General features: G+C 34.0%; 2 protein-coding genes across 3 annotated transcripts; both read right to left on the reverse strand.

Moving 5' to 3' along the window:
* Positions 1-471: 471 nt before the first annotated feature.
* LOC110656294 (probable inactive receptor kinase At4g23740) lies at positions 472-3881 on the reverse strand. Of its 2 annotated transcripts, none has more exons than XM_058138082.1 (3): positions 3293-3881; positions 1728-3041; positions 472-1242 (listed from the first exon to the last, which is right to left on the reverse strand). In XM_058138082.1, the coding sequence occupies exons 2-3, from the start codon at positions 2959-2961 to the stop codon at positions 596-598; spliced, it is 1881 nt and encodes a 626-aa protein (XP_057994065.1). In that variant the 5' UTR covers positions 2962-3041; positions 3293-3881; the 3' UTR covers positions 472-595. The 2 variants fall into 2 exon arrangements, with proteins under 2 accessions (XP_057994065.1, XP_021668657.2); XM_021812965.2 differs by having other exon boundaries at positions 1728-3056; positions 3293-3880.
* Positions 3882-6968: 3087 nt separating this feature from the next.
* LOC110656295 (putative glucose-6-phosphate 1-epimerase) lies at positions 6969-9501 on the reverse strand. The gene is made up of 8 exons (XM_021812968.2): positions 8900-9501; positions 8683-8757; positions 8449-8505; positions 8187-8350; positions 7877-8011; positions 7679-7781; positions 7497-7596; positions 6969-7427 (listed from the first exon to the last, which is right to left on the reverse strand). Exons 1-8 carry the CDS (start codon positions 9008-9010, stop codon positions 7258-7260), a joined length of 915 nt encoding a protein of 304 aa, XP_021668660.2. The 5' UTR covers positions 9011-9501; the 3' UTR covers positions 6969-7257.
* Between the last annotated feature and the right edge of the window lie 2484 nt (positions 9502-11985).

The raw sequence follows: 11985 nt of genomic DNA on the forward strand, positions 1-11985 counted from the left end.
ATTATTTTACAGAAACGCATTATTACCGGTTGATTCACTGTTCTGTTCATTTGTCGGTGTCTTTCTCCGGTGTTAAATTTAGTCTTTTCATCTTGATTTTTATTTTAAATTTTATTTTATTTAATTTTAACTAAATTTAATATTCATTTTTGGTTTTAAATGAAATTGATTTACACTTTTTTTTATTTAAATTTATTATGTCCAAATTCATAGCGTGTATAGTCATTAGGAAAATTTATAATTTAATTTTTATAATTTATGCTGTAAAATTAAATTATTTCGTTTGCTTTTATTAAAATTTGAGACTCTTCATCTATTGCATAATTAACTTAATTATTAATTAATAATTATAAAGTAAAATTATGAATACTTAATCAAAATTGTAACATATCTGAATGGCAAATTTTTATCACAATAATTTATTTAAATTAATAAATTTTAACGTTAAACTTGAATCTGAGTAAAATGAACAAAAGAAAAGTTGTTCCTCGGATTGAGATGAAAATAAATGAGCAGTCTGGGTGGAAAAAAGATTAAAAAAAAAAAAACAAAACATAGACAAATGGCTTTTTTTTCCCCCCTGAATTTTGCGGTGTCAGGATTCTCTGTCAGAAGCCGGAGGTGGAGGTGTAGAACTTTCAGATCTGTTTTCAGAAGATGGACGATTTTCGGTGTCCACTCGTCGGACATTTTCTATCATTTTCACTACTTCTGGCATTTTAGGTCTTTGATCTGGCATCCTCACTACACAAGACAAAGCTATCTGCAACATCTCCACCATCTCTTCTTCAATATTTGGACATCTCATTAGCTCCACATCAAACACTTCAGCTGTCCACTCCTCACGAACTACTGAATGAACCCACCTCACCAAGTGGATAATCTCATCACCGCCGGTAGTATGAATAGGGGACTTTCCGGTTAGAAGCTCAAGTAACACCACGCCAAAGCTGTAGATGTCTGAAGGCTGTGCTGCTTTCCTGGTGTCTGTCACTTCTGGGGCTCGATAACCAGCAGCACGAGATATAGGTGGGGCTAGTGGGCTCATTATAGTTGACAAACCAATATCAGACACACAGCCATACCTTCTGGAGTTGAGAAATATGTTTGATGATTTGATGTTCCCATGGACAAATTTCCCACCATTCTCTGCATGGATACGTGCCATCCCTCTTGCTGCACCTAAAGCAATTTTCATTCTGTTATCCCAATCTAGGGAAATCCGTTCTCCCCCTCTTTTACCTGCAAAATTACAGATACATCAGAGAATGCTCTGCGCTGTGGATACTGAGTTACTGACCAATTAACGTGCAGAAGGCAATGAAATATGGGATTTGACTAATAAAGCATCTACCACTCAGTACGCGTAGTAGAAATTTGCCATGGCAGAGCAGTTGGGCCATATTTGCCACAATTTTACTAGACTCAAGTAGACATGCTTCAGACATTAACTGCACAAATTTATTAAGCCCTTATAGGAAACCCTATTTCATTTCTTGGCAATCTCATGTCTCAATGCAATCAGTGTCTTAGCTACAAATTGGGAATGGCTGCATGAATCCTCCTTTGGCAATTGACAGTTACTATTCTTATAGCCACATTTTTTCAAAACCGTACAGCTTTGCCCACTTGGAGTCTACTTTGATATCACAATCAATAATCAAGCAAAAGGATAATTAAAACGCATTCAAGCATAAAAATGATGGATATTGGAGAAAGAAACATACCATGCAGCATAGCAGAAACACTCCCCTGACTGTAATAATCATACACCATCAGCTTCTCATCTTTGGAATAGTAGTAAGCCCTAAGCTCAACCACATTCTCGTGCTTAATACTTCCAACAACCTCCATCTGTTGCTCAAAATCCCGCTTCCCGACGCTTACTTCCTTCAACCTCTTTACCACCACTGCGGTTGCATCCTCCAGTATCGCTTTATAAGCCATACCAAATGTACCCTTTCCCAATACCTCAGCTGAAGCCCTCAATAAATCCTCCAAATCAAAGGCATAGTTACATCCCTCAAAGAAAACCAATCTATTATTAGCATCCTGAGTCCTTGAAACCACTTTCTCAGGCGACATTTCTCCCTTCTGCAACTTGTCTGAGAACTCATTCCTTCCCTTCTTTCTTGAGCAACAAACATGTATCAAGAAAGCAAATGCCACAAACCCCAGAACACATGCAGCAATTACAATCCCTAGCAGTGCTGTTTCACCAAGCTCTCTAGAATTCTTGGATTTCGGATTAGGCGCCATACTAGGAGCAGGAACAGGCGGAACGCGAGAAGCAGAAGTTTCAAATGAAATATTGTTACCAGAAAACACAGAGTTGGGGAATCTTGTAAATGACTTGGGTACACTGCCAGTGAGATCATTGTTAGACAAGTTTATCTGTTGCAAACTGGGCAAATTAAAATCAGGGATCTCACCATAAAGTGAATTGTTTGCGAGATTCAAAACTGCAAGATGAGTCAAGTTAGAAAGGGAACGAGGAATACTCCCATCAAATCTATTGTTGGACAAATTAACAATGGTGAGATTATTCCAAACAGAGAAATCAGCAGGCAGTGGCCCAGATAGGTTGTTGTATTGAAGATAAAGGAAAGACAAATTCTTCAGATTAGAGAAATCATAGGGAAAATGGCCGCTAATAAGATTGGATCTAAGGCTCAAAATCTGCAACGCCGAGAGACGACCAAGAGTGTTTGGTGGAATAGGGCCCTGAAATCCAACACCAGGCAATCTAACTGATATTACACGAGACCCATCTTTGCTGCAAGTGACTCCAGTCCAGTAGCTGCAAACTGGCGAGCTTTCGTTCCAGTTGAGCGATCGAGAGTGAGGCAAATTGTTGACAAAATCAAGCAAAGCTCGCTTATCCTCTACTGGGTCTGCATTTACGAGAAATAAAGCCAAACCCATAATAAAAATGGAAGGGAAAATGTGCTTCGCTTCCATTGAAGCTAAAACTCGAAGCCAAAAACGAGCTGTTTCCACCGAGTTTTCTTTTCGTGATTTCTTTCTTTTTGTTTTCTTTCCTGCAAAATGGCATACTGTTTTTGGCCAAAAGAAAATATAACAATAAACAAATAACTTGATTAAAATATTAGAAAAAGTTACAATTTAAAACTTGAAAACAGAGAATGTGAAGAAAAGAGGGAAAATAGCAAAAGTCAGATTCCAAGATTATTGTCGATTAAAGAAGAGACGACCCTGGTCTATTGTAAACATTAAAGAATGAGCCTGTACAGGCTTTGAATAATGGGTTTTGGTGAAAAAGTGAGCTTACAATTTCAAATTCTAGTTGGCAGCAGAATTTTTCTCCAGAATTCGAGCTCCTCTTTTTTTTTTTTTTTCTTCGCTTTAACTTTTTTATTTTTTTGGCTCAACCGGTGATCCTCCCGAAACACATTGATTCGCAAGAAACAAACTCAAAACTCAATTAGCTACAGATCCAATAAGGTTTTAAAAAGCCAATAAAAGAAAAGAAAATTAGTGATAGAAAATCAAGAGGTGTAACATGGAGAGAGGTGAAAACGTACAAGTTATGATTTCTTTGAACGGGTAATGCTGGGCCTGTTGAAGTATGAACTTAGAACAGTACTCGTTTAAAAAGCGATGTAGTGGTGCTATGCTATGATTCTTTCGAAGACTTTCAATACCAAAATTATCACACACAGAGAATGAGTCAGAAATGAGAAAAGGATTTGGTGGGTGCTACTTATGGAGTAAATTAATGTTACTTGTAATGATATCAACGGCTGTATTTCATCTTGATCGTTCAAGTAACTGAAGTCGAAGGAGAGAAATGAACGAGGAATGAGAGAGAGGGGCGGTAATGTGTTGGCGGCCAGCGGGCGCAGAAAAGAAAAATAACGGCGAACGGAAAACCAGTGTCACAGCATAAGTAGCGGGGTGTTGGGCGGTTTTAGTGGGTTGATGACATGGATGAACAGGGCTGACATGTGGGGCCCACTATTAATTAGATGACCTGTATAGAAAAGTATGCCATAGGATTACGGACTGTCGTTTTGCTTTTGGAAAAGTGGTGGTGGGGCCTATGTGGTGCAGCGAAATTTGAGACGGGTGTGGTAAGTGATGCTGGCCGATGATCTAGGATGTTTGAGATCATAAAGGGTATTCTGACCGTTGGATTGGATGAGCAAATAAAGTTTTGTCTGATCTAGGTGTTACGTATTCACAACTACTAATTGGCTCTCGGGTCGGGCACATCTGCTCCAAACGGGGCCATTTTCCTCTCCATTTTCTGCTATACTTTCATCCTCATTCAAAGAGTTATGAAACAATATTTTTAAATTTAAAAAATAATTAATTTTTTTGAATGATTATAATTTGTTGAGATTCCTTCAATTTTCTTATTTTTAATTTAATTTATTTTTATTATTCTTTTATTATATTTTAGTGTTGCTGTCGTTTTCCTTTTAATCAAAATGCAATTGGCATAAAAATAATAATACTTTTTAATTATAATTAATTATATTACATATAGTTATTGTGATTCTTTTAATGGTACTAATCATGTCTATTGTCCCAATGACGTATTAATCATCATTTATCCTCATTAATTCGAATAAATAGGTTAAAAAATTATTGGGTTATCATTTAAAAAAATATAGTTATAATCATATCAAAATTTTTAAATAATAATTTTATTAAAAAAAATATAAAGAATTAGTTAATAATAAAAATCAAAGTTTAGTGATTCAAAATTGTTTATACACATGCAAGTGTATAAATTAATTTATATACCCAATCAACTATAAATTGTAATTCTATATATATAATAAGCCTTATCATATATTTTTAGATAGTGTTTATTATGATTTTAAATTATTTATTAATGTATATGCTCGAACGTGTTGAAATTTGTGATACACGTATACTTTTTATTAACTTAAGAGGACATTTAAAAAATTTAATATTATATATAAATATAATTTTATTTATAAATTAAATTATTAATTATTTTAAAAAGTATTTTATTAATATGTAATTATATCATATATTTTTATTTATTTAACAATTTTCTCTCTTGAATCACTTATATATTATAAATAAAATGAATTTTACTCAATTTATTAGCTCATAAAATTTAAAAAATAAAGCAAGTTAATTTTTTTTTTTTTTACAAATAGTATAATCTTGATAAATACCCATCAAATTGAATTTGAAAATGGCAAATTGAATTGAAATGCTTTTTTTGTATATTAGGAAAAAAAAAAAAGTCTTATTTCTCAATTTTCATTTTTTTATTGAAAATTTGAGGAGTAAAAATTCAAACTTAAATCTATCAGATAAATAACATGCCTGCCATCAGTCACTGAATTAAGTCAAGCTAGCTTTTGCTTTTTTGTTATTAAATAAAAAAAAAAAAGCTAACTTTGAATTTTCATTTTTATTACTTAAATTTTGATGAGAGCCCACAAAATAGTGCAAGTCCCTATCTTGTTTCAACCAACACAAAACTACCTCTATGGGGTTAATGGCTCTCATCACAAAGCCTATCAAATCATGGCCTAACTTCTCTGCTCAAGGTTGGTTGAAAGTTTCCTAAGATGGTGCACAACTTGCCAACTAAGGTCCCCAACCAAAATAATCCTCATGCCATGACATGGGTCACAAAAACCTTTGTTCCAAATGATTGTCATGATAGAAGCACCCAAATTACAAAATTAGCCAAAAAAAAAAAAATCCATATTCTCATTATTAAAGCTGTAATTGAGTATTTCTCCAATATCTTAGTCCTTGTTGGAATCACAGATAAACTTTAGGCTGCATTCTTTTTGCAGTGTTAACATTGGAGGTTCAATTTAGAGGTCAAATGATGTATGTTTTTGGGGCATTTGGGTATTGGATAGATTTTGGCATCATATGTTTCAGACTGGGAATGTTGAAGTGGGCCTAGTTTGGTACTACTTTTGGTGACAGATTTTTGGTGCATTGTCCATTTATCCCAATGCATATGTAGCCCATTTTTGGCCCCATGTGGGTGTTTTCATGGAAATTAATAACCCATCAAAAAATTTGGGGGCTTTAGGTCAAATATCATATCTTGATTTGGCATGAGTTCTCTTGGACGGTGGTGTTGATGTTGGTTTAAATTGTGTGATAGGAGAAGTAGCTTCTAAGCTTCATCATTCAACAGTAGTGAAGTGAAACCATAACGGGTTAGGAGGACAGCATCTACCGCTTTCTTTCCTTTCTTGGGCCCTAGAGAACCATTGGTCTACTAAGAAGTGCTCATTGCCCACTACCCACGCGTTAATACAGGCCATGATAAGAGTGTTTTTTTTTTTATTCTTCAAAATAGAAGATTTGATCTGTGCAATATTATACAATATAGGAACAAAATCCATAAAATAAATTTATAAAAAGGTTTTAAAAAATCCTTACAAAGATTTGAGGAATATATATATTTTTTTCATATATGTTCGCAGATAATGATATAGATAGTAAGAAATACATTAATATCTACAGTGAGAAATATATTCATATTTGATTAAACGGTTTAAAGGTTTTCTATTATCAAAAAAACAAGTAGCATAACATAAGCTCATCTTGATATTTGTTCAAAAATCATCTAGTCCGGCAAATAAACTGAGTCTAAGATTTTTAAGAAAATGTAGAGAGAATTTTTGTTTTTTTCAAAACTTAGAAATCCCATAAACAGCACAAAAATAAAAGCCATAGATGACCCTCTCCACCAAAGGGAAAGGAAATTACATAAATTCATGAAAAATCTATCGATCTGAAAAAAATTATCTTTGTTAACTAAGAAAATAGTTGAAAATCAAAGAAAAAGAGAAATAAGGGGTCACGATGGCTAAAGAAAGGTTAGCAACAGCCCTTGAGCTAAATTGCAAAGAGAGCGGGGTTGCGTATGAGGAAGCAAGACGAGAGAGAGAGAGAGAGAGATGTTGAAAAATTATGGAGATGAGATTGAGTTTCCAATGAATAAAAAAGTATTTACCATAAATCTGCAGATATTTATAAATAGTTACATGCAACTACTTTGGAGAAAACTTAAAACAAATATCTCCAATGGAGTAGTAAAGAAGTAAGCCCATTATCACCATCGCTAACCTAATGGGTGATTATGATTTTATTCATCTTTCCATTACAAATACAGATTGAACAATGGCAGTAGCCACAAGAAAGAAGCATTTGTGGTTTATTTAGTGATAAATGCCTTGAATCTTCATGTCAAATCAAGAGAGTTTACTGTAGTTTTCTTCAACTGGAAGGGACAATAGAGAGTTCTAATCTGCCTGTCCATTCCTCTCCTGGCTTTAATGTGATTGGCTTCTCTATTGCTGCCCCATCAACACACAGCATCTGCTTGTACTCTTCATCTCCAAAATCCACCAAGGACTTTGATTTCTTCTCCCATGGATTCCAGACCACTGCTTACAACCACTACTTTAGTGCAGATTTCAAAGGTTGAACAAACAAATGAAAAAGCAAAAGCTTACCAACATCTGGAAGTCCTTCTTTTCTTATGACCAATGTGCGTTTTCTCTTATGATCAAAAACAGCAACAACATCTGAAGAACTGAGATAAACTCTATCCACCTGCAAATTAGAAAAATCTATGCATATGGTTTGTCTTTCCATGAAGGTAAACCAGTTGCAGAACACAACATTCATCTATTACCTCAGATTCAAATGTCAAGGCATCTCCTTGTTCTGTGAAGCGTTCCTTTTGGCAAAGGTTGTCAAGATAGTCAAGAGTTTCCAACCCTTCAACCCTTACTTCACTGTAACCAAGAAAACTGTCAGGTACCGAATTCCACAAAAGATTGCTTGCAAGGAAGACTAATTCTATTATTAACATAAGAGAAATACTTCATACCTGATGTCTGAGATTGCAAAATATGTGTGATAAGCAATGGAGAAACTAAATGGCTTGCCGTTAATATTCCTGATGCGAGATAGTAAGGTTAGATTTCCATCTGCTGACAAAGACACCCTGAGTCGAAACTCGAAACTGAAAAGTACAGGCCAACCATTGAAAATAGTGTTAATTAACCACTTGGTCTAGATAATATCATGCTTAATATTATCTGGTGAAGGCTTTATTCAGACTTTAACAACTAATCCTGATTATCTCATCTGCATTACTGCATCGATCATAAAAAATAATTAATTATTAAAGATCATACCTGTGGGGCCAGATCTTTAGATCTTCTTCAGATGGCTTAAGTAGCAAATCAACGTTGGCCTTACCATTGGATTCATTGGGATTCAATGGTGGTGGACTATCATCAATCATCCAAATTTTCTTCCTTGCAAACCCATGTTGCTCCAATGCTCCTCCATTTCCAAACTTTTAACACCATATTAAGGGAATCTATGAGCCAGAGATATCCAAGATTGGCAATTGACATATATATTGCAGATGAACATATATAAGCTCAAAAATACCTGGGGAAAGCAAATGGGAATTCCTCCTCTCACAGGGTTTGGTGGCTTGAAAATTGCCTGTTGCAGATGAAAATCACAAGATGAACATGTGTACAATTTGAGAAATAAGCAAGAAATTATCAACAGTAATAAAAATTTGAGAGAATGAAGAGAAAAATGCATGTCAGAATGAATATATATATATATATATATATATATATATATATATATCCAATTCTCATTGCAGAATTCTACCTTATTACTAGTGAATAGCAATTCTTGTCCCTGATCAGTCTTCCATGAGAGAACCTGTCCTCCGCACAAGCTAACCTAGATGAACATGACAAAACATAAATTAGGATGTAAAACACAAAATTTTTCTGATTATCCAAGAACTGTAGTTTTATTAAAAGAAGCAAATATTTTTGGCTAGAGAAGAAAGAAGAATAGAAGATAAGGAAAGATTTCTGACTCGAGCTGAAGCTCCTCGAGGATTACGAAGCACAATTTTATCAATTCCATTTCTCTCTTTTGTGACTTCAACTGCTGCTATCTGATCAGGGGCTGCCCCAGAATTATTCATAGTGAAAAACAGAGCCAAGACAATGCTTTGAGAATCCTCTGAGCCAAGAAAATAATTAAGAAAAGAAAAAGAAAACTCTTGAGCAAGCAAAAAAAAAAAAAAGGCTTAGCAGTTACTAAAACAGTTGAGAATGCAAAACCAGAACGCAACTACCAATTTTAACTTCCTTAATAACTTAGATTCGTTGTTTCGTACTGCTAGATATTGAAACTCCCTCAACAGACACAGAACAACAAAAACACAGAATCGGTATCTTTCAGGGGAAGTTCAATAAGAAAAAAGATTACCCAGATGACCAAACTATCTAGAATTCAAAAAGAACCAACCAAAATGTTCAAAACATAAGACAAGAAACGACAATAGAGGTCCATATTGAAACGTTTTAAGAGCCAGTTTCAAAGAAAAAGTGTTTATGATAGGAAGAGTTTGTGCCTAACAAAATAGGATAGGAGTCAAGATTGGATCACAACTTTTCCAAGAAAGGAAAAAAAAAGATTATATAAGAAATAATTCTCAGAGATATATATATATCATCTCGAGGAAGGTGGCTGACTGATAATAAACAAAATTAGTACGTACTTGTTTACAGAAGAAAAATGATTAACCATGAGTTTTCCAGCGCGGGGATGATGTGGTGGGCTTGGCCTCTTCCGAGCGAACTGGTGACGTGGCTTGAATAAATTTCCCTTCTATCCAAACACTCATTGTTGGATAGAGATTACAGCATGCCTCGTGTATATATTTGCCTTTTTGGAAGATTAAATTAAAATCATGAAATCTCAACCAAAACAGGTTCAATTTTATGAATTTCAAAGGTGGAGATAGTATAGAAAATAGTGTGTATAGAAAATAGTGTTTGATTTAATTATATTACAAATTTTAACTAGAATTTATTTAAAATAAATTTTATTATTTTGATACGATGATCCAACTTAAAATTCATAATTTAATTGAATTTCATATAATTATATTTGGTATAATTTCATAATTGAAATTCATTTATCCTTATTTCCTAAACTACTCTAAAGAGTAAAATTAAAAAATTATATTTTTCTACAAAATTCAAAAATTCTTATTACTTTTTTACTTTTCTAGGATTAAGGTTACTTTTATAGCTAAAATTCATGTATACCATTCATTGTACTTTATTACTTTTCTAGCATTAGGGTTTTTTTTCCTAATCTAGTGGTAAATTTATCTTAATTATATTAATGATATTAATGCACCATTTATCATACATGACATGCATTTTGTATCTTATTATACCTTATTGTAACATACATGAACATATTGATTAATATTAAGTAAAATTAAAATATGGCCAGACAATTTTACTCATGAATCTGTGAAATTCATTTCAAATTTCATTAAATTTGATAGAAATTGATTTTAGTTATAACCAATTCTAGGAATTGGATTCATAAAATTTTGAATTATATGTTTTTCTTCAAACTAAACACACAAACATTGAATTGAATTGAATTTTATAGAATTTTATGTTTTGAAATTGAACCAAATAAGGTGTAAGAGTTCATTATCAACTTGGAAAAATGCCGTAGCCCACCATGAAATAGAATCAGAAACTGATTTGGCCATTCGTGTGTTGTCATATTCAGCCGCATAAGCGATGCACCGTCCAACATTATGGCTTCATGTATTGGCTGTAGGGTGTAGCCTTCTTCACGAATCATGAGTCGTGAACTCCTCGTACTTTTATAAGTTTGCCGTTTTGACTTGTATCTGATTTATGATGCACTCTTGGACCACCCTTCCTAGCATAGACCAGAAAATTCCACACTACAGATAAGAATTCCAACAGAGGTTTTTGTCATGTAATGTCCTCGCTTAGCATAGAAATTGAGCATCCAGCCATTTGGGAGTGTGTTTCTTCCTGTAATTGCATTGGATCCACATTTTGAGCTTTCTTTTTCTCTGCCCAGTTTTCGAAACACACATTCACCGAAAAAAAAAAAAGGAAACATACATGTTATAATTTATGAATCTCAATTCATAATTGCCGCTCACAAATGTTTAATTTGAGAAGCAGAGCAGGATATCAACACACGGAATGGTGATTCTAAATGCTTATAATGAAAAATTATTTCTCTACTGGAGAGAAAATGTTGGAAGAAACTGAAAGTAACTCATTAAAACAGCACACATGCATTGTACTTTATTCTTGGAAGTTGGAACACAATTAGGTGAGGAATATGGTGACTAATTAACTATAATAGCAAAGCCTGTATTAAGAAAGATGACAATCGCCCTAAGCTGTGTTTCCAAAACAAAAGAATGAATTTTCTTCAATGAAAACTCGGTTAACAAAATTTAGGAACAAACTTGGGATGAGCCGCTATAGCACATTGCCAGCAAGTCTTCTTCAGGTACAAGCGTGTTTCTCCCGTCCAACTGCTTTTTTCTAAACCTTGTTTGGCATTTCAGAGGCAGGGATTGTTCAAAAATCAACCATACCACACTTTTGAGACAACAGCATCAACTCTCCTCAGATGAATCATATGAACCTTTGTGTGTGTACTTTGAGAAGCATAAGAGATGACGCATGAAAAGGAGTGGCGTCCATTACTAAATTGTAGATTGATTTCATCTAAATGCATAAACGTTGACTGTCAATTACCGGGGAGAGTCTAATCACGCAGCTGCACATAATGCTCCAGAAATATCACGTGGAATTACCCCAAAGTTCAGCATGGTCCCTTCTTGTTGAAGTGCAACATGCCATTACTGAAATCTCAATAAATGTATAAAAAAAAAAAGGGAAACCCAAGAAATCTGAATTGCATATCGATGGCATGGGACACAATTATAGATACATCATGAGTTATTTTGAGCATTTGTTTGGAAACTATTTATTATTTTTGCAGTTTCACATGCAAAATGTTATCCACTGTTAGCGAAACCAACTATATAATTGAAATTAAGTCCTTTTCATTTTTCTCACTTGTATTGCATGTGGC

The sequence above is a fragment of the Hevea brasiliensis genome, chromosome 16, assembly GCF_030052815.1.
Source record: "Hevea brasiliensis isolate MT/VB/25A 57/8 chromosome 16, ASM3005281v1, whole genome shotgun sequence".
In the NCBI taxonomy this organism is placed as follows: domain Eukaryota; kingdom Viridiplantae; phylum Streptophyta; class Magnoliopsida; order Malpighiales; family Euphorbiaceae; genus Hevea; species Hevea brasiliensis.